A 16372-nucleotide genomic window follows, 5' to 3' on the forward strand; every position below is an offset into this window, starting at 1 on the left:
TCACTTGAAGAAACAAAATATCATCAAGAACAGGAAAAAAGAAATCAATTGACTGAAAAACTATTATTTTCTCTTAGAGAGTAGAGATATTCTTAAGATCATTAGGGTAAGATTTAGCATGAAAAGAAAAGTGTTGCAAATCTTTGGCTGTCTGTCTGATGCTAGTCGGCTGCAGAGGCCCCAAACCCTATGACAACAGTGACATTAAGGCGTATAGCCGTAACAGAGAACGTTTTTCCTCTCTGAACAGTCTCTGGTCTCCAGACTGCTGGTGTTCTTGCATAAAGCTCCGCAGCGCTGCTGCTGCATGGGACACTGAGGCAGGTGGTTGCCCATTATACTTTCCCCGTTCACCCACAGCCACTCGTCACCCAGAAAACGCAGCCCGGTCCACACCTGTGGGGACAGACCATGGCAGTCAGGGGTTTATCTGCAGACTCGCTGGAATACAAATGCATTCCAAATGTATTTTTTAAATGTACTTAAATGTACATAATAACATTTCTTACACTTTAAAAGCAAATACATCAGCAAGTCTAAATGCTTGAAATAACGTTTTAGACTCAGTAGAAGAAAGATCTCATAAACACTTTGATATTTATTAATTGTTCTTCAATAAAAGATGACCTTCGCTTATCTGATGATGCAATACCAATTCTACAACTTTTTTAAGAAAAAAAATATGAATCTAGTTGGGTGCATAGTGGGGCTGGGCGATTAATCGAATTAATCAATGAATTCAAATATACATTTTTTAAGATTTAGTCTATGGAAAATCTGGATTAAATTTTGCCAATGCACTCACTTGGCTACTATGAAGAGGATAGCATGAAATGCTAAATGCTGTTTAGGAAAATATATTGTCAAAATATTGCAGAGGAAACTTTATTTTTTTTTACCATGAATGATAAGACGAGACATTATTAAGATAGCTTGAAATTACATAAGTGAAGTGAAGCCTGTTCTTAGCTCATCAGCTTTGTTCACATGCACAAACATTCTTGTGTGTGTATATGCCAGGCCAGCTGACAGCTTTGGTAGGGCCTGGGACAATGCAGTCTTTTTTGGGCCCCCCCCTCTATACCTGTCGCCACAACACACACACACACACACACACACACACACACACACACACACACACACACACACACACACACACACCTGGGTCCCTAATACCACCAAAAAAAGCCAACTTAACTGTATACTTCATGCCCTGGAAATCTCTGTATTTTATACTGGACATTTTCAACCCATCTATTGAATTTAGTGCACTAGTTGATCTTTTCTTCATAAAAGAACAGCAAGCACTGCAAACAAAATATGGCCTTTTTTGACCTGCTGTATATTAGCCAGTCCCTAAGCTTGATGTATCATGAAACTGTTGACCTTTCAGGTTTTGTGATTTTTATTTTATTATTACAATTAAATAATAATAATAATGCTAATAATAATAATGTTCATAGTGTTTTTTCCTAATCCACCTCTTATTTATTTCAATCCTTATGTAATTTTGTCTGTGTTGTGTACACCTGCCTGTTGCTTTAATCCTATAAATTTCCCTGTCGTGGGATAAATAAAGAATTAGCTAATGTTACCTTATCTTAAATAACACTTTTTAATAAGATATATGTACTGGGTTCTTTCAATGTCATTTTCTCTCTGGGCTCCAGTAACATATGATAGATAATATCTACTTTGAAAGTTAACATGAAGTGCTGCTGAAGATGACCACTCTTATCTACCTGGATGTTTTCTGGAGGACTGAAACGCCTCAGTCAGTGACGTCAGTCTGTGGGTCTGGTCTGTGGGGGCAATGACAGAAGTTTCGTCTCCTCTCTTCTGTTTCTGTCGCTCAACGTTTTCTAGCCCATGGTTTTTCACGTGCTTAGATACATTTCTTGTGTTTCCACTGAATTTAACCGGCTATTTACATAACATACAGCTATGCCGTGACATAGACGCGGAGACTTTGGATGAAGCTGCGCGCTGACTGACACTCTACCTGACCATTTTAATGGTCAGTCAGAGTGTCCGTTTTGGGCCCCCCATCTGTCCTGGGCCCCCCATCTGTCCTGGACCCGGGACAACTGACCCATTAGTCCCCCCCCGGTCGGCGGGCGTGGTATATGCACCTGGCTTTATTCAGAATAGAACCACTCCACAGCTATCAAATCCCTTAAAAAACAGCAAAAGAAGAAGAATGTCCATTTTCGCTGAACAACAAAAATAGTAAACAAAGCAGTATTATACAAGTTTGTTTGTCTTCCGAGCGCCCAGGCAGGACTTGCACCAAAATCAGAATTAGAATCAGATTCAAGTTTATTGCCAAGTAGGTTTGCACTTACAAGGAAATTGACTTGGTGTTGATGGTGCAGACAAAACAAAAAAAATAAATAAATATATATATATATATATATATATATATATATATATATATATATATATATATATATATATATATATATATATATATATATATATATATATATATATATATACACAGAAAGCTATATACACGGTAGACTGTGGGTTAATGTAACGCAGAAGGTCTAGAGATGCTACGTTGGTTTAGCTTGTAGGTCCTGAATGGGGTGGGGAGAAAGGCAGTGTCAAGTGTCACGGGCGGCTCTTGGCCTTGTTGATAAGGCTGGTAGCAGACAGGAAGAAACTGTTCTTGTGGCATGAGGTTCTGGTCCTGATGGATCACAGCCTCCCTTCCAGAGGGAAGTGTCTGAAATAGTTTGTACTGGGGTGCGAGGGATCAGCCATAATCTTCCCTGCACGCCTCAGTGTCCTGGAGGCGTACAGGTCCTGGAGAGATGGAAGATTGAAGGCAATCACCTTCTCTGCAGACCGGATGACACGCTGCAGTCTGCCCTTGTCCTTGGCGGTCCACCGGACTTTAGTCATTAAGTCCGGTGGAACAGGGATAATAGTGGAGGATTTGAAGCAGATTGGCAGGTGACACATCACCAGTGAGGTGTTAACAATGTCTGTGAACACTGGAGACAGCTGATGAGCACAGTGCTTCAAGGTGGATGGAGAGAAAGAATCTGGTCCAGCAGCTTTCCGGGTGTTCTGTCTTCCTAAGAGTTGGTTTTCAGACTCCGCCTCTCTGTCTGCTCGGACGCTTTTTTCTCTGCTCCCTGCTTGCTTGCATTTTCCTGCCTTTTACTTTTTATCTCCTTTTTATCTCTTAACCAAAACCACAGAAAGTTGGATTTAGTTATATTATTTATTTTCTTTCATTTATTTTTTGATTGTGATTTTGAAAAGATGCCTAGCTTCACCACAATGTACTTTGACAAGAAGTGTTACCCGTGTTTAATGGTCCTTCATTTTCTGGATGTTTTCTTCTTATAGATATTCTTTTCACTATTCCCAGTTGTTTTTCTCAAACTAAACCGTCAGCCTGCATTGAGTTCTACATATTGATCTTAACCTAGTTCCATTATGGCTTTTGCCTGCAGACAAGCTCTCGAATTCTCGAGATATCAGTTTCATATCAATTATTTCTGAGCGTCGGCTGCTCTCCTCGCTCGGTCACCTCAATCTCGCAGGTGCATCATTTCAAGAGTCACATTTTTATTTCCAGGCAGCTTGAGCTCACTAATTTCGTTTCCTTCCCTCCTTGAACAGGATACTCTGGTTAAGAGTTGCCGTTCTGAACTTTCCTTCTGGTCTGGCTTGCTTCTCGTCCGGGTTTGAAATACACTTTTTATAATGTCTTTTTGTCTGTAGATGCGTTAAATTTTACGGATGTGCATCCGTAAGTTTTGGAGGATTATAAAAACAATTGGTTTGCAGATTCGTAAAATTGTCAAAGAAATCGTTAATCTTGTGGCCTTTCATCTAGAGTTATTTCACCATTCAGGATGTGAGCTGCGCAACAGCAGACGCTTGTGGAGCCCAATCGTAGGTGATGGCTATCATCAGCATGCCTCAAATATCTGCTTTTACTTTTCATTCATCTTAGCCGCCTAATGCTCATCTTAAAGGTAATCTAACTACGAATACTGGTGGTGGATTCAAATCTCATTCAAGTCTCATTAAGCCCGCGTCCTGTCCTGTTCATTCCCTCTTGGTCACTTATTCATTTATGTGCATCATCCCTAAGCATCCTCTGTTATTTATCCTGTCATCCAGGCGTCCCGCCATGCAGTTGTCCTGTTATTCTGTTCATTCTTTCATGGTCATTCATTTATTCATGTTCCCTGCCATGTTCCCCACTACGTTCCCTGCATACTCCTTGCATGCTTCCTGCATGCTCCCAGTGTGCTCCCTGTGTGTTCCCTGCCATGCTCCCTGCCATGCGGCCTTCCCTGCCATACTCTTTGCCATGTGTTTCCTTCTATGCTCCTTGCCATGTGTTTCCTTCTATGCTCCTTGCCATTTGTTTCCTCCAATGCTCCTTGCCATGTGTTTTCTTCTATGCTCCTTGCCGTGTTTCCTTCTATGCTCCTTGCCGTGTTTCCTTCTATGCTCCTTGCCATGTTTCCTTCTACGCTCCCTGCAACGCCCTCCTCCCTGCCATGCGGCCTCCCCTGCCATGCTCCTTGCCATGTGTTTCCTTCTATGCTCCTTGCCATGTGTTTCCTTCTATGCTCCTTGCCGTGTTTCCTTCTATGCTCCTTGCCATGTTTCCTTCTACGCTCCCTGCAACGCCCTCCTCCCTGCCATGCGGCCTGCCCTGCCATGTGTTTCCCTGCCATGCGGCCTGCCCTGCCATGTGTTTCCCGTCATGCGGCCTGCCCTGCCATGTGTTTCCCGCCATGCGGCCTGCCCTGCCATGTGTTTCCCCGCCATGCGGCCTGCCCTGCCATGTGTTTCCCGCCATGCGGCCTGCCCCGCCATGTGTTTCCTTCCATGCTCCTTGCCATGTGTTTCCTTCCATGCTCCTTGCCATGTGTTTCCTTCCATGCTCCTTGCCATGTGTTTCTTTCCATGCTCCTTGCCATGTGTTTCTTTCTATGCTCCTTGCCATGTGTTTCTTTCTATGCTCCTTGCCATGTGTTTCTTTCTATGCTCCCTGCCATGGTCTGTGTGTTCCCTGCCATGCTCCCTGCGTTCTCTGCCATGCTCCCTGCGTTCTCTGCCATGCTCCCTGCGTTCTCTGCCATGCTCCCTGTGGTTCCCTGCGTTCTCTATGACATGCTCCCTGTGGTTCGCTGCCATGTCCCCTGCATGCTGCCCGCCTTGCTCCCTGCCATGATCATTCATTCATTCATTCATCACGTGCATCAGTCCGAAACTGACCATTCACCTCACCTTCCACCTCTCCATCAACCTCACCTCATCTTTCCATTCATCTTGTTTAAATTTTGGTAAGCCTTTGCGGCAATGGCCCTCTTTGCTAAGCTTTCACATCTTTTCTCCTTCATTACTCATCCTTCTCCTTCTCTCTGCCTTCTGAATTTGCTGACGCTCTGGCCTGGACCTCGGCATTTTTTGGGGGATAATTTCCCTATTCTCATACATTTGCTTATCTACGTTAAAGTATAAATCACTGTTTATGTTCCTGCCGAGGTCCGAGCACCAAAGTTTAAACTATTGTATCAATAAATTTGTCTAATCGCTTTTCTCTTTGTGAGTCTTTAGTTTGAATGATGCTAAAGGCGGAAAGGCGAAGAACTCTTGCTTACTTCCATTCAATCAGAGGCTTGTTCGCCTCCAATGGAGCAATCGCTAAAAGCCACACCTCCTTGGAGCCCAATCATCATCCAGCGTTCACCTTAAACAGCAACTTCAAATCATCTCTCGGCCTGCTTTTTGGCAAGCGCAAGAACCATTGCACTAATGTCGTATTTCGCTTCAGACATTCCCCTTTGCAAGCCTTTCAGTTCCAAGTTTGGAGTCCTGAGACTGACCATCTCTATTCATTCACCTCAACATACACCTCACCTCATCTCCCCATTCATCTCACTCAACTTTGGTAGGCCTCCGTGGCAACCGGCCCTGTTTGACGCACCGGCCTCGACCTCTGCAATTTTTGGGGGGAAATATCCCTATTCTCATACGCCTGCTTATGCATATTGAAGTATAATTCAGCGTGAATTTTTCCTGCCGAGGTCTGAGCGCCAAACTCTTAAAATATTGTATCAATAAAATTCTTCTAATTGCCTTTTCTTTCTGTGTGAGTTTTTCAGATTGAAATGCAGCTTAAGCGAAAATTCAGACTGAAGAAACTCTATTGCCTACCTCCATCAATCAGGGACTCATCCGCCTCCGACACAAGCCAATCAGCTTTGAGCTGCTCCTCCTCGAAGCCAATCAGCATCCTGGGTTCATCTTAAAAAGAACTCCACATCCTTGTCTCGGCCTTCTCCTCAGCGAGCAAGCGGTGGCTGCGCCGTGTCCGGTTTGGACTCTGTTGACCGGTTTCAACCCACCTCCATCCCCTTCTCCACCATCGTAGCAAGCTCCGCCTGGCTTTCCTACGGTCCTCCTTCAACATCGTCCCTATCAGAGTGTAATTCCTCCTGGACTCTTATGGAATTCCCAGTCACTCCTTAAAACGGTCCGGCAGAAGACCGCCATGCTGAGCCTGGTTCTGCCAGAGGTTTCTTCCCAAAGGGGAGTTTTTCCTCTCCACAGTCGCTTCATGCTTGCTCATCATGGACAGTTCATGCAAACCTGTGTATATCAAGTTGGACATCTAGCTCAAACAATTCAGCATATGGACTGAACAAACTTTATTTATCTTCACTCCACCACCAGTTTCAGATCTGGGGGGAAATATCCCTATTCTCATACGCCTGCTTATGCATATTGAAGTATAATTCAGCGTGAATTTTTCCTGCCGAGGTCTGAGCGCCAAACTCTTAAAATATTGTATCAATAAAATTCTTCTAATTGCCTTTTCTTTCTGTGTGAGTTTTTCAGATTGAAATTACGGTTGAATTTTTTTTAATAAATCATAATTTTAACCTCCTTTAATGTTTCAAATAAAAGGGTTGTATCGGAAGCCCCGAGAGTTTTGCTTCCTGACTTATTTCCGCCACTCAGCCATACGTCACGATTACGTCCGGCGCACATACGAACTCGGGTCAGTTTGCCACATTCGGAATAACTTGAGCCTGACAAGTGTTTATATGCCCACTGATCAGATTATTAATCATCATAAACCACCCCTCTCATTCAGATTATTATTTAATTCCGATCGAGCTTGATCCGATCACAATGTTGCGATTTGCTTGTTTGGATGACGCATTTTAATTCTGATCAGCCCTTTGATCCGATTACTTTTGTCCATGTAAACATAGCTATTGTGTAATACCACTATAAGCAAACATTTTGTTATATTTTAGTTTACAACGGCAGTCCTCTTGTTTTACAAGCATGTCTCACTGCTTGTAATTAGTTGCACTTTGAATTCAGATCAACTCCTAAAAGCAATGCTTGACATAAAAGCAAATTTTTCAAATAATTTCTTTAATTTGTTTTTGTGAAATGAAAAGGAGGGTAACAATTCAATTAATCAGATTGGGTATTGTAAAATCGGAGATTTAGTTTTTAAGCCACATTGCCTAGCTCTAGTGCATAGTAACAATATCCTAAACATGGTGGTAGCATTATCATACAGACCTAAATACTAAAGTACACCCTGGCTTTTTTCATGTTTTATCACTCAACCTTTAATTAAAATTGATTGATTGAGAGTTTACACCTTTTCATTTACATAACATGGTGACAACTTTGAAGATGGATTTTTTGTTATTGTGTGGGAAAGAACAAATAGGACAAAATTGTCATGATGCAGCTTTGCCTGCTGCACCCTGACATTTTCTGGCACCTTCCTCCTTCCATAGCCTCCATGTTTTCCACTTCACCTCTGATTACCTGCACCTGGCATCACTAATCCACTCAGAATCATTCCACCTGTCCAACCTCCTTTATAAGTCTACCTCAGTCTGTCAGTTGCCGCTGGATCGTCATCATCCCTACCTCGTCCATGCCTCACGTCTGCCCTCCTGTAGTCCCTGCCTTGGCTTTATGGCTTACTGATCCAGTTCCACGGCATATCCAGCTCCAGCCGTCTCCACCCTCTGTCGTCTGCCTCATTCTGGCACTGTCTATGGTCTCTATCTCCACAACTCACCCTTTACAATAAAGAGTCTAAAGCGTGGCTCTGTGTGCGGCTGATTTCGGTAGTGATGGGCAAATGAAGCCTTATGAAGCAATGAAGCTTTCCAGCTAAGGAAAAAGGTTCTTTACTCGATGCTTCATTCATCACTCACTAGTGACATCTTCTGGTGAAACTGTAACAGCCTTGTCACTTAGTTGGATCATACTTCCAAAAATTAGTAAATGCAATACTGTCACAAAGTTTTCATCAAACTCATGTTTAGTAAGAGGAGAATCAATTAAATCATATTTAATTGTTATTTTTTAATTACTAAAATGATTTGTAGCCAATCTAATCCTTGACCATCAGTGGTTGTATTGGGTTTTCTATGTCATGGACTTATTTGAAGATATGTGTTACTTTTGTGTATTGGGAATTGACTGATTGTTGGGGCAGACTGTATGCTTTGAGCTTGAAACTTGCTTCCTGAAAAACTGTTTAAAATCATCTCTTCCTGGGAGAACTAGTTCTGGTTCTTAATATTAAGTTACACATAGAGTTTCCCTCTTCCAATGGCTTTTAGTCAGCTTTTGATGTATGATTCTGATGTATCTCCTGATCAAACAAAAGAAAATTTAGACATTTCTGGATTTTAGGTTTAATTGTTTTTATTTAGGAACAGGACTTTTTTTTACTGTTTCAGTTTTTTGACGGTTTCTTCGTTGGCAGATGACCTCACGCACGAAGCAACAGGGTTCATCACGCTTTTATTTTGAAAAATGATACGCAAAATGAGGCAATGACGTGGCAAATGTAATGCGAGGCCCCGTTTGTTGTTGATCACGTGATTTTCCTCAATATGACACAAGCTCCGAAGCGGGGCTTCGTCTGACACGCCCCCTTTTTACTCGGTACACGCCTCAAAGCCTGGCTTCAGATGTCCCATCACTGGATTTCAGGTTCAACAAAACCAAAGCATGACAGCACGATCCGGCCAAACGAACCCAACACCCACACAGAGCCCACATCAGGGAACCAACCAGATGGAACCAGCCCCATCCGTCGTAAACAACGCAGTGGACTCCTGACATCTGGAACTGAGAAGTTGTCTGGCCACAGTTGCTGCCTTCAAACCACTGTCACGGCGATTAGAAGCTGTGATCCAATTACGAGGCTTCTGGGAGGAGCAGGTCTCGGGCTTGGTGCACCGGCTCCCTGGACACCCCGGAAACCCTGGCCTCTTAAAGGAGGTAGATTGGGACTATTGGGCAGGAGTCTCTCAGTCTCCCGACACAACTCCACCCAGACCACCGCTCATCAGCCTGTCTTCTTCGGCCACCGCCGAGAGACCTCCTGCTGCTGTAGGATAATATTCCAATAACACCGACCCTGCTTATAATCTGGTGCACCTTTTATGTGGACAAAGACACACATAGACACACTAATTCACTCTGTGCCTTATGATCCAAAAAATACGGTATTTAAATGCAAAATTAAAAGCGCCCAAGCTGATTAGACAGTCTGCTGCCGATGACCTGATTTTGGTGTTGGTGGAGCTGGACTGGGGTGCAGCCGAGACAGAAAAAAATGTTCAACATGGTTTTGTTTTGTCTGTACTGAACAGATTAACTATTAATATCTCAGTTCTCTTTGCTTCCTAAATTGTTCAGCGTGGTTGGTCATCGGCATTAGCTACAAAACTCTTCTAATCAATAGGTAGGATGTAGATTTATTAGCAGTGAGGTTCTCAAATGTAAAACATGTTAAATAACTATGATGTTAAAATATTATCTAATTACTTATTAATCTTATATCACAAAGAGCCATATTCCTCATAGAGGCTGTTGCTAGGTTACAAACGAGTGACATAATAATTTTGTTTCTTTGTATTTCTTGAAATAGTTTATGGCACAAATAGTGGAAGTTATTACTACAGCTGCCAGGATGTTGAACACAAACTCAGTTTACAGGTGCTGGTCATATAATGACAATATCATGAAAAAGTAGATTTTCAGTATTTACATTTGGAAAGTGAAACCTATGTATTATGTTAATTTATGACACAGAGATTGATACATTTCAAGTGTTTCATTATTTTGATGATTACAACTGACAACTAATGAAAACCCAAATTCAGTATCTGAGAACATCAGAATATTTCTGCAGACCAATACAAAAAAGGATTTCCAGAAATGTTGTCCAATTGAAAAGATGAAAATGAATAATATGAGCTGGGGCTCCTTTACCCTGGATTACTGCAGCCATGCGGCGTGGCATGAAGTCGATCAGTCTGTGGTGCTGATCAGGTGTTATGAGAGCTCAGGTTGCTCTGACGGCGGCCTTCAGCTCTTCTGCATTGTTACGTCTGGCGTATCGCATCTTCCTCTTCACAATATGCCACATGTTTTCTGTGGGGTATTTTGTGTTACATATCAAATTCTCTCATCCACTGTTTCCCTCATATTATGTGAGCACAACATACCCCTACAGACACGAATCTCGGTGTAAGATTTTACCCTCATATTTGAAACTCATATAAGCACTTCTGTAAGACCTGCTTCTTTCATCTCAATAACATCTCAAAACACCATTCTTTTTTTAGAAAATTCCATCCAAACATAACCAAAAACTTCTAAATGTACAGAGCAGTGGAGCCCACATCCCAATGAAGTAAAGGAAGCATGTCCACATGACCTCAACCCTTAAATCCTCCCCTGGTTTCTCATCTCTCTCTGCAATGAGTACAAGGTCTCCCTACTCGCTCAGCAATCCGTCTAAGCCACTGCTCCACACTACCTTTAAAAACTGACCATTGCTCACAATCAACACAGTCCATCACTAATGCAATAATTCCTACCAGCCGTATCGCTCACCAAGATCAAACTTTGTGGAGCATCCACCCCAGCCATCTGAAGTTACCGCAGACTACAGAGTTTTAAGAAACGAATCAAAACCTTCCTCTTTAAAAAAAGACTTTATAGTGTTTTAAAGTATTTTTAATTTTGCTGCTTAAAAGAGGCTAAATTTAATATGAAATCATGAAATAAATAAATGTGAATGTACCATGAAATTATTAAATGTAGCATTTATTTATTTAATTCATCATTAAATAAATAAATGTACCAAGAAAATCTTCTCTCCTAGAAGTTGACGAGACATCCTGGTGTCTGCCTTTATTTGCACAAACCTTACATATACAGGTGCACTCTCACAAACACAAACAGGTGTTTGGTTCCAGGTGCTTACGGACACACTTCTACAACGATAACCCTTAGAATTAGCTTTGGGTGTTACCGTCAGGGTGCAGTTTTGCCTGCTGCACCCTGAACATTTTTCTGGCACCTTCCTCCTCCCATACTACCAGTTCCCCACTCCACCGCTGATATCTGCCACCTACCACTACTAATCAAGCCGGACTCTTTCCATCTGCCATCCTCCTTACAAAACTCACCTCAGTCGGCTCTTCCCCACCGGATCGTCTGCTCACGACACTCTCCTTCCTGCTGATACCCTGCATGCACCAGTCATCGTTCTCACTGTCTTCTTCGCCTCACGCCAGCCTCACTCACCCTCCTTGTGCCTGTCTGTGACTCTCCCTGCTGTGTTGCTGGCTCATCCTTGACCCCAGCGCTCTCTTGCCTTCTCAGGAGGCTACCTGGCCCCCAGCGTTTGCCTGGGTCTACCTTACTGCACATGCAGTCCTCCAGCTCCCGCCTGTCCGCCTGCTCCGACCATCACTATCCGCCTGCTCCAACCCGGTATAGACTGTTGGTCACATTCTCCATAACCCTTAACCTTCAATAAAGCTCTTAAACTAAGCTCTGTGTATGGCTTTGTTCGTGTTCGTCAAAACCATTCATGGCAGTTACTACATACACCTTGAATTAAAAATACTGCATACTTTTCAGTGATATAATTAAAGGCATTGGTTGTTTGCACCGGTAATACTTTTCTTGTTTGTTCTGTTGTTCTTTCTACATCTTTCTGCAGGTGTAGAAGCAGACTCTGAGGATGTTATCTAGTACTCTCTTTTTCCTCTGCTCTATTTTCTTCACCTCTTTTAACGTTTTGCCTCATCTTTCACATTTCCTTTTTTTGCTTCAAATGTACCAATTATTTTATACATCAAACAGTACATTTATTTAATGGCATATTTAAATCTATAATGGTATGTTTTATTCTTTCATGGTAAATTTCCATTTATTTTTTTAATTATTTTTTTTCTCTCTCTCATTTAACCCTCCATACTGTGTTAGTCATTGGTCTACTGTTGCATTTTTTAGTTTAAGAAATGCAATATAAAGTAGAAATTCAACCAATAATAATTATAACATCTAAAATGTATTGTCTTTAATGCGTCTACATGACTGCCATACATTACACAGTGTTGTATCAATAAAGAAAGCTAAGATTATTAGATCTGACCCTGGCCTTCCACTTTGGGGTAAGTGTCAAGTTTTCCCATCAAGACAATGATATATAATGCTATTCTGTAAAATGGATGGGTTGATAAAATCCTTCATTGCCGTTGCACTGATTTCTCTGGCTGCATTATTTGTAAACTAGAGACTAGAGACCAACACTTGCTTTGATCATTTCATCTGTGCTGTTTAATACGGTCATGATTTAATAGCGGTTACTTCTCCATCCATCCATCCATCCATCCATCCATCCATCCATCCATCCATCCATCCATCCATCCATCCATCCATTTACTTCCACTATCCAAGAGTTGGTCTCAGTGTCAGCAGGTCCAGGAGGACAAACCCAAAGATTAGTCTCCCTGGTCACTCCCTCCAGCTCATTCTGGTGGTTCCAAGACTCGATGGGACATGTAGTCTCACCAGCATTTTTTGGGTCTTCCACGTTGTCTCCTCCCAACAAGAGGTGCCACTTCCAGACTTTCAGACAGTTGCTTCTTGTCATCTACAGATTAATTCTGTTTTGCTATTCTACTCAATTGCTTAAATATCTCAGGTCAAACTCTAATACCAGGCCAAAGAAAATACAAACAGAATGCTTTAGATGATGATTTTATTAAAGGTAAGTGCTATTGAAGTCAACATGGCTCCTGTGTGACTAAAAACGGCTTGTTAACATTATGAGTGGTAAAGTCACACTGCTGTTAAATGTTTACTCTGTGGAGACGTATTGCCCACTCTTCCCTGCAGAATTGTTTTACTTCAATCCTATTGGAGGGTTCTTCAGCATGAATGGCCCGTTATAAGGTCACATCACTGCAACTCATTCAGAATGAAGCCAAGACTTTGACTAGACCACTCCAAAACCTTGTTTTGTAGACTCTAGAGCACGTGAACTAAGATTCACAAACTGATTGCTGAAAATTCTTCTTTAGGATTTGGGGTTCTGATAATGTAGCAAACATGTCATTTGGAGCCACTTTTCAAGCTTCATGGTTGAAATGGAGCATATAGATTTTTAGTACATAGTCTCCTATTATGGACATCTCTTAGTCAAAGACAAGAACAAGTTGAATCGGGTCGTTAATCATCCCAGTAAAATATCTGGTTTTCAGCAAATTCATCTTCTATATCTACATAAAAAGGTATTGAGGAAAAAAGCAATCCAGATCTACAAGAATCCTTTGCAATCCTCCTCTCAGCTGCTGACATCTGGCAGGAGACTGAGAGTCCCGTTAAAAAAGACCAGCATGCATAAAAACTCCTTTGTTACCTCTGCTGGGACATTTTATGAATAAGAAATATTGTAGCTAAGCACTCGTTATTGTTATTGTGGGTGTCACTTCATTTTATTAATTCATTTATTTTAATATTGTCTTTTATGGAACTGTTTTAAGTGTGTTATATGGACAATAAACTTCTAGTAAAAGCTCAGCCATTAGCTATGTCTACGAGAGCAACAAGGATAAAAGAGGATAGAATGTATTGCATGTACATTTTCACACTCATTTGAAGAAACAACATTAAACTGAAAATAGGAAAAATTAAATAACTTAATTGAACAGCTATTATTTTCTGTTAGATTACATATATTCTATGGTCCTTTGAGTGGGTTATTAATTCAGCATTTAAAGAAAGTGTTTTAAATCGTTGGGTGCCAGGGAACCTATCGGATGCTAGTTGGCTAGAGAGGCTCCACTATGAAAACGCTGGCATTAAAATATGAAACGGTAACAGAGAAAGTTTTTCCTCTCTGAACAGTCTCTGGTCTCCAGACTGCTGGTGTTCTTGGATAAAGCCCCGCAGCGCTGCTCCAGCATGGGACACTGAGGCACGTCGCTGTACATCGTACTTTCCCCGTTCACCCACAGCCACTCATCACCCAGGAAACGCAGGCCGGTCCACACCTGTGGGCACAGACCGTGGCAGTCAAGGGTTTATCTGCAGACTCGCTGGAATACAAATGCATTTAAAATGTATTTTTAAATGGATGTAAAGATTCCTGATAACATTTCATACACTTTAAAAGCAAATGCATCAAAAGTTTAAGTTCATAGACATAAGATTTCTGATACTTTGAAATTAAATAATTACTTGACTTATAGGAGGAAAAATCTCAAACATTTGGATATTTATGAATTGTTCTTTAATAAAAATAAACTTTATTTAGTAAATATATACCTAAAATGCCTGTGGGCGCCCCTCTCATGGCAGGTTTGTTGTGGTACCAGATGCTTTCTATTTAAAGACTATTGGAGGGATGGTGCTTCAGGGGAATGTCAAAGATCTGGATTTCTTTTATAATCTCTCCCTGACTTGTCCTTCTCAACAACTTTATTCCTGACTTGTTTGGAGACCTCCTTGGTCATTATGGTGGGATGCTTCTTTCCTAGTGCTGTTGCAGGCTCTTGGTGCCTTTCAGAAAATGTGTGTTTATACTGATAGGTCATGTGACACTTAGTCTGCACACAGGAAGACTTCACTTTTGAAAGTAACTGGTTGCCTAATGGCATGGCGAAAGGGGTTGATGCATATACACATTCCAATTTAAATTTTATATATATATATATATATATATATATATATATATAATCCAATCCACTTTATTTATATAGCACATTTAACAACAGACAATGTTTCCAATGTGCTGTACATAACAAAAATAAAAATAAAAATAATCCAGTTAAAAAAAAAAAAAAATATATATATATATATATATATATATATATATAGATAGATAGATAGATAGATAGATAGATAGATAGATAGATAGATAGATAGATAGATAGATAGATAGATAGATAGATAGATAGATAGATATTTTGAGCAGATATATCACATAATAGATGAGTAAAAACCTTTAAATTACAGTTTGGAATACAAGTAAATTGGTAAAAAGCCAAGGGAGTGAATACTTTTGCAAGGGACTGTACATCAAAAAAGCTTGCAGGTATAATTGTAGTGAAAGGTGGCTCAACAAGGTATTAATACAGAGAAGCCAAATGTATTCCCGTCTTTATATATTAATTTGTAACATATTTAACAGAACTATTAACGGCTATTTTTATCCATCACTCAAAATTCAATAAAAGAAAAACAATTCTCTTAAATAATTGTTATTCAGCTAACCAATCAGATCAGAATAGCAGTTTTCTCCCCCACTGAACCCACCTCCTCCGTTTCAGCCTCCATGGCCTTGCTCATTGCGTCCTCGTGTTCGTCTCCAGGTTGAACGCTGACCAGATCGTAGCGAAAGCCACTGTTGCTGAGGTTTCGACAGTGTTCCAGTGCCTCCTCCCAGCTCTTGTTTTCCTTTACCAGGAGAACATTACTATCCGCCTCATACATGCAGACGAAGGGACGATGGACGTTACAGTTTTCGGTGGCCATCAGCTTGGTCTTTGAGGAGATGGTGACACAGTCGCGGTTGTTTCTTGGCTCACCTTCTGTCCAGTTTGTGTACACTGAATTTCCTGAACTCCATTTGAATGACGCCCCTGGGAGGAATGAATGTTTAAAGCATCACGTGGGGGTACTAGATTTACAATTTACTGTGGATTTTCTCTGAAAAGTATACACATAGATTAAAGTATATACATACACCTCACTAACATTTGATTAAAATAAATCTAAAAAAGTTGGTATAACAACTGCATTTCAGTCCTGGATTAATGATAATCTTCACCAGCATTTGGTTAATGCTAGGGTCGGCAATTTTTCCAGAATTTCCCCAAGTCCCATTTTTAAATAGCAAGACTGGCTTACCTGCTCTCCCACTCTTCAGGGGGTCCACGTGAAAGAAAACTCCCAAATCCACTCTGGTCTTATTTCTTTCTACTGAGGCCGCCTTCTTCTTCTTTTCGTAAGCATAAACGCGGTTCACTGC

General features: G+C 41.2%; 1 protein-coding gene across 1 annotated transcript; it reads right to left on the reverse strand.

Moving 5' to 3' along the window:
• Positions 1-14201: 14201 nt before the first annotated feature.
• LOC118562828 (struthiocalcin-1-like) lies at positions 14202-15876 on the reverse strand. The gene is made up of 2 exons (XM_036135701.1): positions 15658-15876; positions 14202-14393 (listed from the first exon to the last, which is right to left on the reverse strand). Exons 1-2 carry the CDS (start codon positions 15874-15876, stop codon positions 14202-14204), a joined length of 411 nt encoding a protein of 136 aa, XP_035991594.1.
• Positions 15877-16372: the final 496 nt, after the last annotated feature.

This window comes from Fundulus heteroclitus, chromosome 4 (genome assembly GCF_011125445.2).
Source record: "Fundulus heteroclitus isolate FHET01 chromosome 4, MU-UCD_Fhet_4.1, whole genome shotgun sequence".
NCBI lineage: Eukaryota > Metazoa > Chordata > Actinopteri > Cyprinodontiformes > Fundulidae > Fundulus > Fundulus heteroclitus.